The 21,554-nt window shown below is 33.0% G+C and overlaps 3 protein-coding genes across 4 annotated transcripts; all 3 read right to left on the bottom strand.

Moving 5' to 3' along the window:
* Positions 1–1,045: 1,045 nt before the first annotated feature.
* On the bottom strand, positions 1,046–3,072 carry LOC112035596 (membrane steroid-binding protein 2). The gene is made up of 2 exons (XM_024068433.2): positions 2,574–3,072; positions 1,046–1,857 (listed from the first exon to the last, which is right to left on the bottom strand). Exons 1-2 carry the CDS (start codon positions 2,927–2,929, stop codon positions 1,608–1,610), a joined length of 606 nt encoding a protein of 201 aa, XP_023924201.1. The 5' UTR covers positions 2,930–3,072; the 3' UTR covers positions 1,046–1,607.
* A 1,651-nt stretch (positions 3,073–4,723) lies between these two features.
* LOC112035607 (chaperone protein dnaJ 72) lies at positions 4,724–12,050 on the bottom strand. Of its 2 annotated transcripts, XR_010627128.1 has the most exons (4): positions 11,481–12,050; positions 9,805–9,874; positions 9,408–9,501; positions 5,169–5,258 (listed from the first exon to the last, which is right to left on the bottom strand). XR_010627128.1 is itself a non-coding variant. In XM_024068444.2 (3 exons), the coding sequence occupies exons 1-3, from the start codon at positions 11,912–11,914 to the stop codon at positions 5,097–5,099; spliced, it is 666 nt and encodes a 221-aa protein (XP_023924212.2). In that variant the 5' UTR covers positions 11,915–12,050; the 3' UTR covers positions 4,724–5,096. The 2 variants fall into 2 exon arrangements, 1 of the variants encoding a protein (XP_023924212.2); XM_024068444.2 differs by lacking the exon at positions 9,408–9,501 and having other exon boundaries at positions 4,724–5,258.
* A 4,285-nt stretch (positions 12,051–16,335) lies between these two features.
* Positions 16,336–17,375, bottom strand: LOC136065687 (heavy metal-associated isoprenylated plant protein 45-like). Its single transcript, XM_065769223.1, has 3 exons — positions 17,309–17,375; positions 17,131–17,213; positions 16,336–16,706 (listed from the first exon to the last, which is right to left on the bottom strand). The coding sequence occupies exons 1-3, from the start codon at positions 17,354–17,356 to the stop codon at positions 16,370–16,372; spliced, it is 468 nt and encodes a 155-aa protein (XP_065625295.1). The 5' UTR covers positions 17,357–17,375; the 3' UTR covers positions 16,336–16,369.
* Positions 17,376–21,554: the final 4,179 nt, after the last annotated feature.

Below are 21,554 nucleotides of genomic sequence, written 5' to 3'. Positions count from 1 at the left end.
GACTCTGGGATTTTGTATTGTGACTTCTTTTATGACTCTACCAATTTTGTATATTGGTAGTTAAATCACTGAGTGAGATGTCTATACTTCATAAAGCATAAGAAAAGTTAGATGAAACTACTCATTCCCTACTGGCAGGTTGTTGGCGGAAATATTTTTGGATATACTTATTTTCTTCAGGCAGGTTATTTTTGAAGTTACTGGAAGTTTTCGTTGGTAATTCTGATTGTATTTACCTGTTGTGTTTGTGTATATATGATTTTGAATTATGTATTTCTTCATTGGCGTAAGCCGTGCTGGTTATTTTTTCTGGTAAATTCTAAACTTAGAAACTACCCTTATATGAGCATTGTACTTGAGTTTTACCTTCTTTTTTTTTTTTTTTTTTGTGGGAAATATTGTCTTACACATCGGTTGCCAGTATCTTTTACATCCCCTAGGGCATCCATGCTGCCACATTATCCTTCTCTTGTTTTTCTTTTCTTTTTTGTTTTCCCCCTGTTATTCTTCAATGGTTTACTAAAGAGTTTTATTTATTTATTTGAATTAAATTATCCATTCTATGATGATTACTCTTAATCATTAAACCGAGAAACTAATTAGTTTTTTTGGTAAAAAACTTTACTAATTAAAAGAGTTTTTTTCTTTTTTTTTTAATAAATTAATTTATTTTAGCTTCACGATGATTACATTTTACCATTAGGCCAAAACATTAATTGGTTTTTGGTGATTGGCGGGATTGGAATTGAGATCTCTTATTTAATGACAAGAAACTTCACATATTTAACTTGAACTAACAGGCAAGTACCTGCTTCAAGGACTCTTTGTTTTTGCATGTTTATTTGAATAATAATCCTTCCGTGACAGTAATGAAAGGATAACTAAATTAGTACCCTCCCCTGCCAGTATTGCCCAAATTCTACAGCAGAGAAGAATAATGCAACTGTATGCTTTCAAACATTATAACTTTTACGGTGCCCATAGAATAAGCAATTTCTATGCACTTTATCTACTTTAGAACTCAATCAATGTTTATTACGGAAGATGACAGCAAAAAGGAGACTGATAGTAGTTAAATTCAAGAGCATTATGTGGAATCATAGATGATCCTGTTCGATTAACAAGGGATATTTACAAACCAATGCTAAGCTAAGGGATTAATAAGGTTCCCAATTACAACCCAATCCCATTAAGCATCCCTTGCAGAGACTCCATGCACTATTTCGATTCCCGGAAATCTTGTAGGTCAGAGTTCATTAAGCCTGTTCTCCTATTATGACACTTCATAGTAGTCTTGCAGGCATTACTAATGTCCAAAAGAACATTCCTCAACAGGGAAGGAGCATATTGTGCATGACTTGCTGACTATAACATATCTTAAACATATTTACAAACCATGTTCCTATAAATAGAATTCAGAGGTCTCACATATTTAACAAATTACCTCTTAGTCTCATTAAGTTGCAGCTACCCATCAGTAAGTCACTACAAGAAAAAACACTTACAGTGATATGCCCCAAAGCATGAAAAAGATCAGGGAAATGGAAGCCAGCTGTTCAGACCAACAAATATAGCTTCTATTGAGCTTCTATTTTTCTTTGCTGGTTCTAACTCTCTTTTAATTTATCTCCACTTTGTGTGTGCTCAGTCCTCATTGGTTCAGGGACAAGCTGACCAACTTTGACATATTTTTCCTCAAATTTATCTTCCCAGTCTTGTAAAATTTCAAGCTCGGAAGCATCCAGGCCTTCAAGGTTTCCATTAATGTCTTGAGGCTTAAAAGAAAGAAGGGCTAGGGCTCTGCTGGCTTCTCTTCCAGCAAACATAGCATATGGCCCACCAGGACCATAAAACATCCTGCACATAAACCTCAACTGAGCTTCTAAATATAACTAGTATCCAGTTTCTAAAGTTGTATGTCAAGAGCTTAAATGAATGATACTGAAACAGATAACATGAATATAATTTTTGTTGAAGTTCCTAAGCAACAAACACACATACTAGTCCTAGTAATCATACAACAAAATCCATGCTCAAAATGATTGGACAAAAAATTTAAGGGATATACCCAACTATGATATAGCCCTTTTGCACACTGCCTATACGTGCACTTTACCCACTTGATGTTAATTCCATCATGGTTCCTATTTAACTAATGGAGTTAATCCTAAGTGGGTAAAATCCGACTTTTTAAACCACACATAGTCAAGTTGTACACGGGCTATATATCATAGGTGGGTAAGGTGCAATTATCCTAAGAATTAATCTATTGTGGAATGTGGAGGTTAACATAAGATTTGGTTTTGTTATGAACCAATTACAAACAACATATAAAGTCATCTCAAAACTATTTTGGAATAGGATCTTCTCCATTTCACTTTAAACGAAGAGAGTGTTTCCATTCCCAGTTCAAATCCCCCACCCCAGCTATCAATGTATAATTAAAAAAAAAAAAAAAAAAACCACATATTTAATGTGAGCCTAATACAACTAATTGGGTTTATTTCCTGAGTTGGGATTCAATTAACTTCAAAAAAAAAAAAATTGAGAGAGATTAGAGAAAGGGTACATACTTGGAGGTAGAGACATCATAGATCTGACCTTTGATGGCCATTAAGATGGGGTTATTGGGGTCAGACCCATCATAAGCTCTGAGTTGTTGTTCAGTGACATCTCCCAAATGAACAGGTTTTTCATTGGTGGAATCGTTAAAGTTCAAGTTGGTGAAACCGTTGTTGCTGATGTTGATGTTTGTGGCAGAGGCAGAGGCAGTGATTGTGGGAGGCTTATTGAAATCCTCAGGAGCAACGAACATGCCACACACAGTTCTGTAAACGACAACCATCAGAGCTGAGATGGTGAAGAAGGCTGTTGGGGATAGACCCGTGTGAAACGTTATCTCTTCCATCATTCTTGAATATAGCTCCATCCCTCTTCTTTTTTCTTTTCTTATTGGATGGGAAATTCTAATGAAGGCAGATAATGAAGAAGGAGAAGAAGAAGAAGAAGGAGAAAATGAAAGCAGTTGAGAGTAGAGACTTGAGACTTTAGAAAGGTCCAAGCTTACCAACCACCAACTCACCTTTGCCTACCAACCTTCTAGCTAGGCTGCCACTTTTTGGTTTTTATTTATTTATTTTTAATTAAGTTTAGCAAAGTAAATGCTGTTTTCCATTTTAAATTTATGTTAATTTTTTTTACCTCTACTTCATCTAGTTTTCTTTTAAAAAAGAAAAAAAAATACAATAATAAATATAACATTAAATTACAAATTACACTTTTTAACTTTAATTTATTTTTAATTTTATTCTCATTTCGATCGATTAACTTTAATTTATTTTTAATTTAGTTACTTTGTCTGCTTTTATTTAATTTTGTCATTAATTTTAACCTCCTTTAGATGGACTTCACGGTGTGAATAGTTGAAATAACTATATAAGACCAGATTATTAAAATGATTAAAATTAAAACAATCGAAACTTGGAGGATTGAATTCAAAATTGGTCAAAGTTAGTGCAATTTATAATTTATCTTAAAAATTAACTAAACACAAATTCAACATGCATTTGTCTTGCTATGTGGAGTTGCAATGTTGCTCTTTCCCAGATGGCATCTTCGTTAGGACCAATAATTATCTTACGTATTTGATATATGTATTAGTATCTTTTTTATATAGCTTTGGTTTGGATTGCACGTTTTGAGGGCGTTTGGACTCAGCGTTTGCTGAGTCCACGTTTTGCGTTTTGCTGCTTTTTTTTTTTTTTTCCCGGAAAGTGAACAGTAAAATCACATGATTTTACTGTTCAGAGACAAAAACACTGTTCATACACTGTTTGGCAAAATTATTTTGCTACAGTATTTTCAGTTTTTAGTTTTCAGTTTTCAGTTTCAGCAACAATAAGTTCAATCCAAACGGACCTTTTGTTGCGGTGCGTTTTGAGCTTCACGTTTTCTCCTCTTTTTTTTTTTTTTTTTTTTGGCCGGCTTTTTTGATTTTGGGAGACATGCTTCACGTTTTCTCCTCTTTTTTTTTTTTTTTTTTTTGGCCGGCTTTTTTGATTTTGGGAGACAAAATTTACTGTTTACGCACTATTTACGCACTGTTCATATACTGTTCATGCAATATTTAATATTAAAAGTGGGTCCCACAACACTATTCACACATTTAAAAATTATTTTGCTACAGTGTTTTTAACAACAATCAGTTTTTAGCAACTTTCAGCAACAATAAGTGCTATCCAAACGGACCCATAATATGTGAACAAGTTACATATATAAGTAATTTCACTTTTACCATCTGCTTCTGTTTTTATTTATGAATTATGATAGAGTAAATAGTTCACCAGCTGCTTTTACTTATGACATGGTAAACAATAATTTATTCACCGCTAAATTTAATAAGAATTGACTGTTTGGAAAAAAGTATAACTTAAACCTGGACTCTCTCTATTAAAAGTTAAAACTATTATATTGTCCGTTCGTCTGAATTTTCACTGCAGTGCAGTGCAGAGAGACAATCCCAGTGACAATAACCGGGAAATTTCATTTCCACTTTGGGTGCACATCAACCACTGAAATTTCTCAGCAGAAAGAGTGATCGGTCAGTAAGTTAAAAAAAACAACAATTTTGAGTACCACAAACATACATTTTTTGTATATTCTCATCTAGAACTTGAAAGATTAGAAAGTGAGACACACGAGCAAATTATAAAAAACAATGATGTGATCTATAAATATTTACTATATGTTGAATATTAGTTAAATTTGAATTTGCACTCTTACATAAAACAATAATTTACGTCTGAATTACGAAGTAGCAATCTAACTAAGAGAAAAAAAAAAAGGGACAAGGAAGAAAGGAGAAATAAAAATCAAGAATACATAAACAAAACAAAAGAAGCATCTGGGAAACATTGGACTTCATTCTCCAACACTATTGAAACCTTGGCTTTTTTATGATTATGTGTACTTCGACTAAAGGAGAGGAAAATTTCCAGTCAAAAGGCAAACGAGGAACATCAATGACAGTCCTCTGATATCCCCATCTTTCAGAAGAAGACTTCTTATCTACAGTAACTTTGGCTTTCTCAAAGGAATCAATTTATTCTTTGGTTATTTTCTGAAATGGCTTTGGCTTTCTCAGTGGACTTCATGGCTTTATAAGCTCTCACTCTCTCAATGGACCCAAAGGCTTCTCTGGGTGATTTCTGACTGCCTTTGGTTTTCTCAATCGACTCCAAGGCTTCTTCAAATGATTTCTGAGTGCAAAATTAACTTTGTCAGCAAAAAATCTAGAGCAGAAGTTAAACTACAAAAAATCCTGTAAATTCCAATCTCAACTAAAGACAAGTATTATAGCGTTCCAAACTGCAGCTCTCTCTCTCTCTCTCTCTCTCTCTCTCTCTATATATATATATCTTTTAAATTAAAAACAAGATGACCCAAAGAAATCCACACATAAAACTACTCAACCAGAAAAAAGCTACAAAGACGCCCAACTGAAAATAGATTATAAATGGTGGAACCCATTGATATACTAGTGAGATATCGAACTTCCTCTATAATTGTAGATTTCTTTGCAATCCAATATTTACTCTTTCCCTAACCTACTATCATCTGGATAAAAAACTGTAAGGTAATTATGATCTTTATATGTTTCAGGAGAAGAAGGGAAGTACCATCTGGTTGATTTGGCCAGTGTGTGTTCTTCAATTCAACCTGGAGGTGTGGGTTTAAGGAGACTTGGGGGGGTTATCAGAAAAGCTGTTTTAGGGATATTGCTTTGTAGATATGCAAAGGAGGGAAATCTTCAGGAAGAGGGTGGCAGTGGTGGTGGGAATGAAATATGGAGAGCAGGAGAGGAATGGGTTCAAATGTGTTCTTCAGTGGTTAGGAGTGTCCATGGACTCTCTTCAAACACATCAGATTCAATCTTGTTATAGGAAATCATTTTTGGCATGATTTGTGGTGTGGGGATGTACCTTTAATAGATCCCACTTCCTGGATTTTTTCTGCATTGCAGTAGATAGGAAGACAACTGTTACAGATTACATGCAGTGAATCGATGGTTCTTCCACTGGAACTCCAAGGTTTTCAAGGGCATTAAAAGATGCTAATTAACTTGCTATATGCTGTGAGAGTTAGTGTGCAAGATACATATATGATGGGGTGGTCTTTGTCAAAATCTCAGACGTTTGATGTAATTATTGGGATTTGAGAGGAGGTTTAGGCATCCATTTTTCCTTCGACCTTGGTTTTGTATTTGGAGGATAAAAGTTATCATAAAAGGTGTTCTTATTTTGTTTGGACTGCTGCTCATGATAAAATCTTAGTGACAGACAATCTCAAAAGAGAATATTTGCTTGTCGAAGGCAAATGTTGAAACGTTAGGGCCTAACGGTTAGGCTATGTCTTCTTTTTCATTGTGATTTTCCTAGGGAGTTATGTCCATTGGTTTTCTTTGTTTAGGACACCTTGGGTTACACCAGTTAATTAACACAAGTTTTGTCAGTCAGCTTCTGCACGTGATAGTGCATAACAACACACTGCAGCACGCTGTTAATATTGGTTAATGCAGTTAGCATTCAGTTAGAATAGATGGTTTGAGTAGTTATACAAAAGTTTTTTTATGCATAAGTTACTAATAACAGATCCCTCTTGTAAACCTTCAGTTAATTGAACAAAGTGTTTGCCTTTGCATTTTCTTTTCATTTGGCTCCTTCTCTTCCTCTCTTTTCTTTCTATCTTCATGTAATGCAGCTTTCTAGACATGGTATCAGAGCCATCTATGAGTTCAACCATGGTTGCCAATTCTTCATCCTCTAATAAAACTTCCAACTCTAACCAGACCGCCAATCTAGCTCCTCAAGTACCTCTTTGACTCCTCTCCAGCATGTCAAATCTCATGTCTATCAAGTTAGATTGCTCAATTACATACTGTGGGAGAATCAAATCACTTTTATACTCAGAGCATATTCACTACTTGGATTTGTTGGCACTCTAGCATGTCCAACTCAATTCTTGTGAGAAGATAACAGATCAAAACCTATAAAAAATCCAGAATACCAATACTGGATTACCAGGGACCAAGCATTGCTCACACTTATGAACATAAATATCTATCTCCTTGGGCTCTATCTCTAGTTTTAGGAAAAACAAGCGCTTGAGGAGTTTGACAGATCTTGGAAAAGAGATTTACTTCTGCATCATGGATGTTCTTGAGATGGAACTTCACAACACCAAAAAGGGCAACAAAACAATAACTGAATATCTGCAGAGGATCAAAGAAATCAGAGAAAAACTTGCTGCCGTCATGATTGAAGTGGATGATGAAGAATTGCTCCATATCATACTCAAAGGGCTTCTAAAAGAGTACAATCCATTCTGTTCTGCTATTAGAACCAGGAGTGATGCCCTTGAAGATCTGGAATTACTGCACTCTGAAGAGCAATCAATTAAATACTCTGCAGAGGATGACAATGATCCAAATTCAATGGCAATGCTGGGCTCAACAGGACATAAACCTGGAAATTCTTTTAATGTAAAACAGGAACAAACTTTGGTTGAGGCAGAGGAAGAAATGACTGAAACTCTCATCCTCCAAATTACAACTACAATTCTCACTCTTCAAACTACAACTATCCTAGACACAGCAACAACAATTCACAGGGAATGATTCCTCATCCACAATATCAGCAAGCACAAAATTCAAACTTGAGCCTACATGCCAGGTATGTGGAAAGTGAGGACACAGTGCCCTTGACTGTTATCATCACATGGGTTTCTCATTTTAAGGGAGACATCTGCCTGAAATTTGGCTGCAATGGCCCTACCTTTCTAACTTAACAAACTGAGAGCTGGTTGACAGATATAGGAGTGACAGACCACTTGACCTCTAATCTTTCTAATCTGTCATTGCAGCATTCCTGCACAGGTTCTGAACTGGTATCAGTTGGCAATGGTCAGACCCATCCAACTACACATGTTGGAAATGGAAAGCTAAGAACTAACCTTTACCACTTCAAATTATGTAATATTCTCTATTGTACTCAAAGATCTCAGGGTGTTCCTTCATCACATTCCTACTCAACGTCTCCATGTTAGCTCTTGCCTCCAACCTATTGTTTCACACAAGAACCAAACACATCGAAGTAGATTATGATTTCAGACCAGAACAAGTTGTTTGCAGAGATCTAGCTGTTAAATTCGTTTCTAGTCTCAACCAACTAGCCGACAAGTTTACTAAGAGTCTTCCTTCACAAAGATTCATCAATCTTAGGTCCAAAATCATGATCACTGGCATGCCCATGAGGGGGACATTTCTCATAGAGACTTTCCTTAGCATTCTCATGGCTCTTTCTCTTATTCTCTCTCCTTTCTATCTTGATGTAATGCAGCTTCCTTGACAACACCTAACTCAGTGGCAGAGTTATTAAGGTGCAGGAAGACTCAATTTATAATGCCTTACTATCATGTTTTACATGGAGTATTTCAAGAGAGATGAGTGCTTGAACCTGTGAGGGAACTGAGTTTTCTGTGATGAGATTGAAGTCTCTATTGAGATCTATTTTCAGTGGGATGAGGCTTAATGTCCTTTTTGAAAATTCCAGGCCTCTGTATTTAGATCTCAATTGCCTTTTCGTGTTTCTTTTGTGTATTTCCTGTACTTTCTATTTTTATGTTTAATGAATCTATATATATATATATATATACAGAGAATTGATCAACAAATGCAGCACGCATGTGCTGCTAAATATTTTATTGGGGAAGTTAAAAAATTTTCACTGGTAGAGTAAATTTATATAAATGAAAGAAGGTGAATTAAAAGAAAAAGAAAAAGAATGGCTTCCTCATGCAAACTAGCTTGGGGTGCAGAGTGGAATCAATGGAATGCCAGAAATCATGGGAGGTTGGTGAAGAATGAGGATCAGATGTAGCAATCAATTGGGATATAAGAAAAAGGGTTGGTGCAAAAGGAAATTTTAAAAAACTGTGTGGTAAACAGAACCTTGTGCTCGTGCTGAGGAATTTCAGTATCAACACTAACTAAGAAGGCCTGAGTTATGTATTCTGATGCTTCCTGCATTGTTTGTTGTTTTTCTGGTATTTTAGTTCTGGGTTGTAATGCAGAGGTGTTATCTCTACTTGATCCAGGATGAAGCTTGTTTTGTTTAGTTTGAGAAGCATGGGTGTAACTTTGGGGTTGTAAGAGCAGATTTTCTGCGGTGTTTTCAATGATATATCTCTCATTCTTCTAAAAAAAGAAAAGAAAAGAGTCTGTAAGAATTGCATTAATACATTGTAACATAAAATTGCATATGTATTGTTAGAAGTACTGGTTAAATGATTAAATTTACTATATCCCAATAGTTTAAGCTTTTGAAACAATTGATAGTTTAACATGATACCAGAGCATGAGATCTTGAGTTCAATCCTTGTCTCTTCCACTCTACCTCCTATTTAAATTCTCACGTGTTGGGCCTTACCTATTATAAGGTAGTTCTGTTCCACACATGAGGGGGAGTGTTAGAAGTACTGGTTAAATAATTAAATTTACTATATCCCAATAGTTTAAACTTTTGGGACAATCGGTAATTTAACATGTATATCCTATTACTGGTTAATACTAAATGCACCATAGCATAGTAGTCAAGGAATTTACAAAGTGGGGCAAGTTGGGATTCAATTTTCTATACAAACCAATGTGTTATATGACATATATCTAGAGCCATATTTATTAATAGGAATGAAAAAGAGAAAATCTATGGAGTTGGAAAAGCAAGGAAGAAAATATCAGTTACATACCCCAGAATTTTGCGTCTTCCATATGGAATCCATGCTTGAATCAATTAAAAACATCCCACCTACCAAAGCACTGCATGAAACTACTGTATTAGGAAATAATTTCAAACCAAAAGGTTGCTTAATATCCGTACGCTATTTGATAGTCATGAAACTAGTGTAATAGCAAATAAGCTCAACTTACTAGACATATCTAAAGCATCAACAATAGAAGTAAAACAACTAGAATCAAATTAGACTAGAAAAGCCCTAGCCAACCGCCAATACCTCAACATTCAAAAGGAAGCCTATGTGAGCTTAAACAATGATGGAAAACTGAGCTTTCACAACAACGGATCAATAGATTTCGAACATGTTTCAGTTAGAGAAATTTCCAAATAGTTTTATTGATGAAGTTATTGTCTCTTTTTACTTTTTGATAAATAATGGAATTGTATTAAACAAAAAACCAGGAACACCAGGAGTGTACATGAAAAACAGTACAGAAGTTATTGTCTCTTAAAGGAGGACGCAAACAAAACAATGAACATAATGTCTTAAGCAGAACTATATGTTTAAAAGAAAGACTCTCAGGCAAACACAGACATCATACACACATCTTTATAGAATGGCTAGTTAGAGCTCCACTTGTTTGAGAATAATAAAACTAAAGGAATAAACCTAGCAACTAGCAACATACCTTATTAAAAAAGCTATTTGCAATCATATGGAGGTGGTAGTGCTTATTACAATTGGATACTGAAAGGTTTACTTTTTTCATTCATTTAAAAAATAATAATAATTTTGACAAGGTTTTGGAGTCTTTAAGGTAGTCCTATTGTGATAGCTGAAGCTTTGGCACTACAAGTAAGAAACAGCCCTAGAACTAGGATAATTCACAAGCAAAAAAATCACTGTCATGAGCATGAAGACACATAATTTCAACTTCCATTGAAGGCCTTGGCCTGTTTTCAGACTGCAAAATCTCCCCCTTTCAAGTTCCCATTTGAGAAAACCAAATTGTATGTATATTTTCTTCTACCAATGAATGGGGTTTTGTTATGTGTATATATATTAATTAGTTCAGTTACAATCTAGTTATATACTCATAAGAGACAATCTTAAAAAAATATCAAAATAAAATTCTATCCAAAACAATTTGAATCCAAACAATTACTTCGACTTTGCTAACTAGTTGCATCGAAAACGAAAATGCAATTTCATGAAAAAAATAATTGGGCACACAATTGCCAACGAGCTCTAGCTCAAGCGCCACTTTCTTCATCAATAACAACAGGATGGAGTTGAGGTTATGTCTTGTGAAATTGTAGTGATCACTTTTAGTCCCTTAAACGACATAACCAAACTAAAAATTGACATGTCATCACTCTCGAGAGACTAAAATCAATCACTTTAAGTTTGGTAGAGACTAAAATCGATCAGTTTTAAGTTTTTTAGAAACTAACATCAGTAACTTTATTCACTTTAAGTTTGTTAGAGACTAAACACGATCATTTTAAACTTCAGAGACTAAAATCGCTCATGGGTCGAAAAGAACCACATACATACGTTATATCATTAGAAGGAATAAAAATAAAAATAAAAACCCAATTACACAAACAAAATTTAAATCGAATTCCGGTTAATACTGAAATAGAAAGGATCAAAATTTGCACAAATTGATAGGAAAGGAAGAATACCCAGCAAAGCCAAGATTGAGAAGAAACGCACGAGTGGTGAGTAACCTCAGCGAAAACTCAAACCTGGAAACGAAGTCAGAAGAGCCAGACCCAGGTGGTCTATTTGTATATCTTGCTTGGTAAGCTTTTCCATTCCAACTATAACTGTTATTATAGTTATTATTGTAAGAATAACTGTTATAACCGTAACGGTTACCTGTGGAACGAGAGCGAATGTTATAATCTGCACGCTTACGGTCATCGCTGAGAACCTCATAGGCTTCGGAGGCGAGTTTGAATCTGAGTGTGGCATTTTCTCGAACAGGTTTAGGGGATTGTGAGTGCTTGTCAGGGTGATATTTAATGGCCAATTTTCTAAACGCTTCTTTGATTTCGTCTTTTGTTGCGTTCTTGTTCAATCCCAACACCTTGTAATGATCCCCAGTCCCAGACATCCTTGTTTCTTGTCACAAATGCAAAGCATATGAATATGATACGAAAATCCAAATGTATCATTTTTGGTCTTTGGATTTCAATGTCTTGGACCTCGTGTCGTGGCGTTGCTACAACCGCTTCCTTTCTATTCTCCAAGCTGGTGAGTATGTGAATTTGTTTTCAGTGTACTTGTGACCATAGACTTGGGCCTAGATGAAAACATATATGGGCTTGGCCCAACTTAATATTTTTTTTTCTCTATTATTATTATTATTATTAAAAATTTGGATAGATAGGATTGTTGTTCAAATCCATAGCATTCGCCTTATAGGGATGTATAAAAAACTGGTTTGACTATTAGACCACACTTTTTTTTTGTTCAAACTATTAGACCACACTTAAGTGAACTGTCAAATGCGAACATCACATTCAAGCTGACCCAAACTAATCCAAAATGGGAATAAAAGAACCAAATTAGCACCAGCGATATGGAATAGAGGGTTCTTTGCACCGGTCTAAGCATTATTGGAACAGAAAATTATGACCATTCTAGCCGGAATGATATTCTAATCCTTACATCTACCACTGACGCCACTTCTATTATGAACCAATCACAAGAAGCAAATGTACTTTTTTTTTTTTTTTTTTTTTTTTGGAGATAACCAATACATAATTTGGATAACTGTGGAGTAATAACAAGATAAAGGGAAAAAATGAGCTTTTGCCCATTTTGCCCAAAAGAGGTAGTAAAATACCCATGTTCTGAAACTATTTAGCAAAATACCCATGTTTTGAAACTTGATTTTTCTAAAAATTGAGTTTTACATTGAAACTCGATTTTTAGAAAATTGAGTTATAGACAATTAAACTTAAAAAAAAAAAATTATGGAACTTGAGTTCCATGTGAATTTTTCCAAATAATTCGATTTTCATCAAATTGAGTTTATATTAAAACTCAATTTTTAGAAAATTGAGTTTCAAAATAAGGGCATTTTGCTACATCTTTTGGATAAAAGGTGCAAATGCCCATTTTGGCCTTTATGGGGATTCTAGTATTTTGCGGAATTCAAGCTTTTTGCCCTTTTTTTTTTTTTTTAATTTAGCAATATGTCCATGTTTTGAAACTATTTAGGACTACGTCCCTGCTTTGAAACTCTATTTTAATAAAATCAAGTTTTAAAGTAAAACTTGATTGGTTTAAAATCGAGTTATGCCAAATGAAACTTAAAAAAAAAAAAAAAAATTTGTGGAACTCGAGTTCCATTTTTTTTTTTTTAAAAAGTTTGATGCCCTATACTCGATTTTCTACAAATCGAGTTGTACATTGAAACTCGATTTTGAGAAAATCGAGTTTTAAAATAGGGATATGAACCTAAATAGTTTCAAAACATGGATATATTGCTAAATTTTTAAAAAAATAAGGGCAAAATGCTAGAATCCCCATAAAATCAACATCAAAGTCTAATTTTTTTTTTCCCAACAGGTGGTATTAGAGCAGATTCACTTTGAATATAGGATTAATTTTTTGAGTGTAATCTTTAACCTTTGTTGTCATGGATAAAATTAAATGTCTTGACGTACTTACCCATAAAAATTTAAATAAATAAAGCACTATTGATGTAATTTTTTTTTTTTTTGATATGCACAACTCTATGTAAGGAATTGTTTAAATCTCTTAAAATTACAAAAAAAAAAAAAAAAAATCCCACGAAAAGTTAAAAATAAGTAAAACTTTAAAATAAAATAAAAAGAATTAATTATGAAATTAGATGAAACCAATGAATTGATAGAAACATTTAAAAATCATTATTACTCTCATGGTTAAAAGTTTGGTCTTAGAAGAGTAACTAGTGAGCTATTTAATTCCAACCACATTTTAATCAAGAGAAATGCTATGTCTACAACATTTTTACAACAATTTTATAACAAATCCTAAGTGGCAGGTTGTTATTGATTATTATTGTTGGGGCAAAAAAGTAATCTTACTATTAGTTTCAAATTTGAACCAATAATAACTAATCACCTATAATTTGTTGTAAAATTGTTGTAGACGCAGCATCTCTCTTTAATCAATCTAAGATTTGGTTTACTTCTATTTTCTCTCTCTTGAATGTAAGATTTAGAGACTTCTCTCTCTTTCTCCCTCTCCTCTTCTCTACAAATTGCTCTTTAAGATTTCATCCTACACGCTAATTTCTGAAATGTGAAAAGATATTGAGTGTTAAGTCATGTAAAAAAACTTCTCATCGATTCATATAGAAAGTGTAAGACAAATCATATTGATCCCCTTTTCATTTATACATACAAGTTCGATTTGACAAGGTATGTTTCATATAAATTTATAGAATTCTTTCTAGTTCAGCTCGATTTGACTCCACTCAACTCTTTTGCAAGATCTTGAAAAAAAATTCTGCTAATATAGAGAGCGAAAACCTTAGTGAGCACAATATCACTTTGTTTGCATTTCTTTTTTCAGTTTTTTCTCATTCTGACACAATGTTATTGCCATCTAGCAAGACTCCAGTTTGATAGAAAATTAATTAAACAATATTACGAGTACAATAGCCTAGGATGTACGGACACATGGATATCAATATTGGTATGATACGGCGATACGAGCAATTTTTAAAAAATTATAACATGATATGGCAAATAAGATATTGTTATGACACAAATACGACACTCCGAATGAAGTGTCTGTGCATCCTAGTCAATAATCTTATTATATGAAAGGGGAAAATACGCCATTATTGATCTATCTTGAAATAAGTGCATGAGAGTCTCATTTATGAGACTGCTGTGGCCTCATCTTTACTTTTTTTTTTTTTTTTTTTTTGCTTTTTTTTTTGGATTTGCAACCCCCATCTGCATGCATATGGAACATGTTCAATATTGTCAGTGGTAAGGCTTAGTGCTGTTCTATATCTTCAATGTTTGATTGTTATACCTCGCTTGTAAGTGGCTGGGAAGGTGAACCCATTTGGCCCAATCGAATCTCATTCCTTTCCTCTAGTGCAGCTGTCAGCGGCCACAGGAAAGAGTGCAGTACACAACAGTATCAAAGCCCCAATTGTTCCAAAGATAGTTACTCTACTAGTATTTAGCAAGAATCTCTCTCTCTCTCTCTCTCTCTCTCCCCCTCCCCCCCCCCCCCTTATTTTTTTTTTAGGGAATCCTTTCCAAAATTCTCATTCCATAATATATATATATATTCTACTTAAAATTTTCAAAAGTCATCCTTATGCTTTAAATCTTTTAAAAAGTCCTAACCTGCATTTAAGTAAGAAATGAAAAATGTTAACGTAGAAAAGGATGATTGTGGCATAAATTCCATTTGCCAAATCAGTAACTTTCATCAATTAAATGATGGTAAAAACTTATTCTATAAACAATTTTGAAAGGATAGAGATTAAAGTCAAATATTTTAAACAATAAGAATGGTTTTGAAACAAAGATCGAGGATTATATAAAACTTTTAACTTGTTAAAATTCTATATTTATGAAAGTGGAGGTCTCATTTGATTCAAGGGCTTTTATCTAGAATTTTGATGTTTAGCATTGCATAAACTTTCTTTGTTCCTCTTCAAATTAATTATCTCGTGATGGATATTTTCTTAGTTGTCTCGAGAGTTTCTTTGAGATTTGGCTATTAATATATATATATATATATATATACACACGCACACATTAATAGTCAAAGCTCAAAGAAAATTCAATTAAATTTTCAATTTTGCGTCATGTGTCTCATTTAATTTTTAATTTTGTGTCAAGTGAATTATTGAGTGTAAAAATCGAAGAATTCGAATATAATTATATTCTAAATTGGAATTCAATTTTCCACCACGTGTCCATTTATTTTTTATTTTTTAATTTTTGTGGCAAGTGAATTATGGTGCAAAAAAATTGAAGAGATTATATATATATATAATATGAGAAACTATTACATATTTTAGAAATGTATGATTTCATAAAAGTGTAAGCTAATATTATGTATAATTTGAATATCTTTTAAAAAAAATGTATAATTATGATTGTTTTTAATTGTAGTTGTGCATGTGCATGAGACTGCACATTAGTATATATAGAGCAAGAAACTTGCCACTAATTGAGTGTATAAATTGAATTTTACTCTTAAGCTATCTACCCAATGTGCTTCCATGCCAAACACGTTAAATGTAATAACCACAACAAAAGTCATCTTCGATTGAAGCGACAGTTTTAGGCACCCTTGAAGCAACCAATTCAGAAAACAATTCCTCATGTCACGCAAAAGAAGAAGAAGAAGAAGTAAATATTCATGTTTTCACTCTCATTTTCAATATTCCTACCAAACACCCATTTTCCAAAAACTGTTATTGTCAAAATTAACTGATCGAGCGTATTATAAGGTCAAATAATATATTTAAAATTGATGCACAATTAATATAAATATATATAATAATGTATACATGATTTCGGATAAAAATTAAGTATAATCACATAATGGTGCAATAGGCATGAACGTTATCATCACTGAAAAGATGGACAGTTTGATCAGGGACAGTTGAGTAAGCTTGATCTGGGAAGTATCCATGTACACTTTCGTTAAAGCCATGCCTGTAGTAGTTATAAGAGGTTGTGAACGTAGACTCGTCTAAGTAGCGAGCAGCGTAGGGATAATATTCACTGTCATATGGGAATGGCCATAACTCTGCTCTCCTTCCTGTTCTTCTCACAACCTTCAGCACCTTCCTCTCGTCAATGTATCCTGTAACGGTCACCTTTTGTTGGTCCATGTCGATTTCCAAGCTATCAACACCTGCTTCCAATATGAATTTGTGCGCGAGAGAGAGAGAGAGAGAGAGAGAGAGAGAGAGAGAGATACAGAGAGTTGAAGAATCAACAAGAGCTCCAAGCTCAACAGGTTAATAAATTTAGAACGGTGCATAAGTCTGAATTGCATATATAACATTATTTCTTAACAGCTTAAACTTTTAGGACAATTAATAATTTATTATAGAAGTTAATGAAAATCTAATTAAGAACACCCACCTCCCAAAACTAAAGAAAGAAAGGAATTAAAAAGAAAAGAAAAGCATTTGAAATCTTAATCCATTTCTAAGTACATGGTCGTGTTTGAACATGATTTAATGATTTTTTTTCTTTCTCCTTTTGTAGTCAATGTCTATATATGTGAAAGTAAATCTTGAGTGAATAAAATAACAATCAAATTAATTGGGGTGTATTAGTAAATGAATTCTTGCCCTCTATTCTCGAGATTGCTCTTCGAATTCTCTTTTCACATCCTTCACAATCCATGTGCACCATGAGTTCCACAATCTGTGAGGTAGACCAATGAAAAAGATGGAAAATGAATTAATCATCAAACACATCAATAAATACCAAATCTGGCATGCAAGAGATGTATCACTTACAGACATGGCATTATATACTTGTGCCTTCCTAGCTCGCCAACCAAACATGATGGGAGATATTGCTGTTGCTCCACAAATTAAACCTGAATAATACACTCTTCTTCTGTCTTATGGTACATTAATTTTATCCTAAATACATATATATGCCTTTCTTGATAAGCACCTTGTTTTCATCATGTATAGGCAGTTGATTTTGCTTGTGTTAACTGTCACTTTTGACACAAGCTTTATATTCCATGCTAATATTCCATTCCTTTAACTTGAAAGGTCTCATTTCAATTTTTTTTTTTCCTGCAGAAACAAACTATGGATTAATTATGGCGGCATTTTCAAAATTCATCCCGAACTTATACAAATTTTTACAATTGAGATTAATTGGTAATGTCAACCTAACAATCCATAAACGATGTTAAGTAAAAAAAAATCATTGAGTTGATTGGGGTGGACATTGCAAATAAATGGGAAATAACCCATCTCATCACCCAATGGTCCCAATCAACCCAATTATTTGTAATTTTTTAAACTAAATTAAGATAGTGGATTAAACCTTACAATTTTGATTTTAAGGTAAACCTTTCAAATTAATCTTAAATTAGAGTAACGGTTTCAAAATTTTGTAGTTTACAGTGAAATTTTTTAATGACCTTGTAGTTTTAGGTAGTTAATAGATGTTTTTATTTTTATTTTCGTTTTACCTGGGGAGGAAACAAATTAACCTAACTAGCCCAACAAAACATTATCTCATTCCCAGCTACTATCTTTATCACAAGTCCATCCTTCACGAGTTTTGAAGGCATTCCACTTTTTAGCTGAATTTCCCCTTTGTCATAAAAGTATAAGAACATAAAAATGACCAAAATGTTCAAATTGTTTTTCAATTCGAATATTATCCTCACTTGATTCTTTCTTCTTTTTGGCTAGCTATATTCCTCAATTTTAAATTATAAGCTGAGAATTTAAAAAGGTTTGTGCATGCTCTATTATTGAAACTAGCATGTAGTCTGTGCTTACGCATGGAAATATTAACAATTGTGATGATAAGATGTTTATCTTAGTAGATTTAGTTTCTATATTGAGCATTATAAATGGAGGTAACTTAACACTAACATTTAAAAATCAAATTGGACACATAGCACAAAATTAAACTACATTTAGAAATTAATTTGATTTGATTTGATTTCTAAAATTGAACTTCAACTTAATATAATATATATGATTATATTTTTGTCCACTTTTAACAAATTAACAAAATCTTAATCCAAACACACTAAAAACTATTAAAAAATAATAATTGATCATTGAGCTTGAAATCTTCTTGGAGGCACCAATAAAGCGCTAATGTATGAGAGTGTGAAGTAAGGAAGAGTGGGATTGAACATTGTGTTTGAACCCGTTCTTACTCTGAGAAATCCGTAAGGAGGAGGAGAGAGCAGTGTGTGGATCTAGTTGGTAGAGGTTGAGAGAGGAGGAGGCATGGGATGACAATATGGAATTAGGAGGAGATGATGTTTTACTTTTATAGCCTTTCTCGTTGGACTCCTTGGTTCTAGTTGTGGGATTAGAAGAGCTCCAGACTCTATTGAGATTACCCATAAAAGTGTGCAGGTGAGATGTTCTTACTTAGGCCAATGAGTATTATCATTGTGGTTTTCTTGGCTTCTGTGTTAAATGTTAATGCATCATTTATTTGGGCACAAAAACTAGAAAATTTAGATAAGATACATAACACAAAATTGGAGTCTAATTTATAATCTCCATAAAAGTGTACAGGTAAGATGTTCTTACTTAGGCCAATGAGCATTATCATTGTGGTTTTCTTGACTTTCGTGTTAAATGTTAATGCATCATTTATTTGGACACAAAAATTAGAAAATTTAGATAAGATATATGACACAAAATTAGAGTCAAATTTATAATCTAATTAGATTTTTTTTTTTAGTTTTGGTTAGGACAAGTGGCGCAAAATTGAGAATCCAGTTGAAATCTAATTGAATTTTCTCTCAGCTTCACCTATTATTATATATATAGATATATAGACTAGCCGCGATCCCACACGTGATAATTTTTTTAGAGTGGTTTCATTAAATTTATTTTTTACAATTTCGACTAATTTAATAAAGAGTAATGTATTTCATAATCATATTTTTTATTTAGTATAGGAGCAATCATAAATGTAATATAAGAACAATCATAAATCATAAATATAAACTTAAACAATTTTATTTTTATTTATTATAGGAACAATCATAAATCATAAATATAAATTTTGTCGTATTAAAATAAAAACAATACAATTTTTCTTTGAAATTCAAAAGGTAAGTTAACGAAAATATTCATTTTTTATAAAATTTATTTACAACATTTTGTGAATCATTAAAAAGAATATAAATTTTGGAAATTTTTCTTTTAATTTTAAACAAATTTTCTTAAACCCCATTTTTTATACCCTACAATCCAAAATGCCAATAAACGTAATTAACTTAAAAAATTAATAAAACTTAACAACGATTAATTGGACCAATTAGGAAAACATTTTGTTGTTTATAATGTTAAGGTTATTTTCTTTAAAGAAATTGCAATTTTGTCCACCCAAAACATATTATCAAAAAAAAAAAAAAAAAACAATCATAGTTTAACATCTAAATTGTTCACTATAAAAAACAAATACTAATTCTAATTTGCAAAACAACTAATTATTAACCCAAATCAAATCAAACTAAATGGGATAAAGAAAAAGAACTTGCGATCGAAAATTGGAATACCAAAAATATTAACAAATGTGATGTGACAATTGAGTTAGCAATAACAAAAAGAACCATTAGTAGGGGGAAAAAATGTGGTTGAAATAATATAAAAAAAATAATTAAAAAAATCCACCAAAAGAGAAATTGTTTTTTTGAGAAAGAGAGAGAGTATTGACCTTTTTGTCATGGACAACTTGGAAGGAATAGGGGATAGAGATGGAAATGAAGTAAGAAAAAATTTATGTGAAATTGTAGACTTTAAGAAGATATAAAAGAAAAATTTTAAAATTCTAAAGGGAATCAAATGAAATTTAAAAAAAGAAAAAAATTATTGGAGGGGATGAAAGATTGAACTAAAAAGACAATGGTTGAAGAAGATGAAAAGATGAATAAAGTAAGAATTGCCAAAAAAAAAGATGCTAAAAGATGCAGTGCATAAAGAGCTTTATAAAATTTATTACAAAATTTCCATAATTATATATGGTATAGATATGTATAGACATTGTTTTTGGTTTTTGATTATTCATTTATTTCATTATTTAGTTATACACATTTAAATTAAAGTGGATGAATATGTAAAGGTAAAATTATAACCAATGCTAAAATCGCCCAAGATGAATGTGTAAAGCAATAATCTATTTATATTTTTTAAAATATGAATAAAAAATAAATAAGATAAATAATAATTATGTGGCTAATGACATGGCGATGATGTGGTGCAATAAGAGCTAGGGTTGTTCATGGGTCAGGTCGAATCAAGTTTGGGGCTGACCCGCACCTGACCCAATTGAATTGGGTGAATAGAAAATGAACTCGCGATCGACCGAATGCTCGAGTCGGACTCAGTGACATGGATCATTGGTTAAATAGGTCGAAATCGTCAAGTGATTTCGGGACTAAATCACAACAAAAAAGAAATCAAAATTCATATAACACAAAGCAAGTCCAAAAACATCAGATCCATGAGACTGAAACAAAAAAGAGGGAGATAAGACAAAACCCCCACCAACACCACCATTCCTTCTCCCACCATCACCGTATCCACAAGATTAGTACATTTAAAAAAAAAAAAAAATTCACTAACTCAAATTGCACAAGATCAGAGGAGGGATTCATCAAGATGATTTTCAAATTGAACTTTGAGTTAGCAACAGCAACTATAGCAGCGATAGCGACAATAGGCCTAAATCGACATCAATGGTAGTATGGAGGCTATGGTTAGGGGCGGCAACAGAGACCAACTTGGCGACAGGAGTTGACGACAATAAGGAGGCTAGGGTTAGGGATTTGAGAGAGAGAGAGAGAGAGAGAGAGAGAGAGAGAGAGAGAATTTTTTTTGAAAGTAACAAAGGTTGAGGTTGAGGTGTGTTTTTTGTTTTTGAGAAAGGTTGAGGGTCTGATTGTCTGAGGTGTGTTTAGCGTAGAAGGTACCAAGTTCAAGCATTTCCTTTTTAAAATTATGGGCGGTCAGGTCGGTTTATACAAGTTAGAATTCAAGGGAC

The sequence above is a fragment of the Quercus suber genome, unplaced genomic scaffold, assembly GCF_002906115.3.
Source record: "Quercus suber isolate HL8 unplaced genomic scaffold, Cork oak 2.0 scaffold_27, whole genome shotgun sequence".
Lineage (NCBI taxonomy): Eukaryota > Viridiplantae > Streptophyta > Magnoliopsida > Fagales > Fagaceae > Quercus > Quercus suber.
This window is presented reverse-complemented; position numbering and strand designations above follow the sequence as displayed.

Bases quoted from the DNA above. Each gene is read 5' to 3' on its own strand.
- LOC112035607 (XM_024068444.2), bottom strand. From the start codon at position 11,914: ATGTCTGGGACTGGGGATCATTACAAGGTGTTGGGATTGAACAAGAAC. The intron at 9,875-11,480 runs GTATTCTTCCTT...AGTTTCATGCAG, and splicing joins CTCAATCTTGGCTTTGCTGG to TGCTTTGGTAGGTGGGATGT. The intron at 5,259-9,804 runs GTATGTAACTGA...TTTTGCACTCAG, and splicing joins GGAAGACGCAAAATTCTGGG to AAATCATTTGAAGAAGCCTT.
- LOC112035596 (XM_024068433.2), bottom strand. From the start codon at position 2,929: ATGGAGCTATATTCAAGAATGATGGAAGAGATAACGTTTCACACGGGT. The intron at 1,858-2,573 runs GTATGTACCCTT...GTTTATGTGCAG, and splicing joins TATGATGTCTCTACCTCCAA to GATGTTTTATGGTCCTGGTG.
- LOC136065687 (XM_065769223.1), bottom strand. From the start codon at position 17,356: ATGTTTGGTTGGCGAGCTAGGAAGGCACAAGTATATAATGCCATGTCT. The intron at 17,214-17,308 runs GTAAGTGATACA...TCTACCTCACAG, and splicing joins AAGTATATAATGCCATGTCT to ATTGTGGAACTCATGGTGCA. The intron at 16,707-17,130 runs TTCATTTACTAA...CGCGCACAAATT, and splicing joins TCGAGAATAGAGGGCAAGAA to CATATTGGAAGCAGGTGTTG.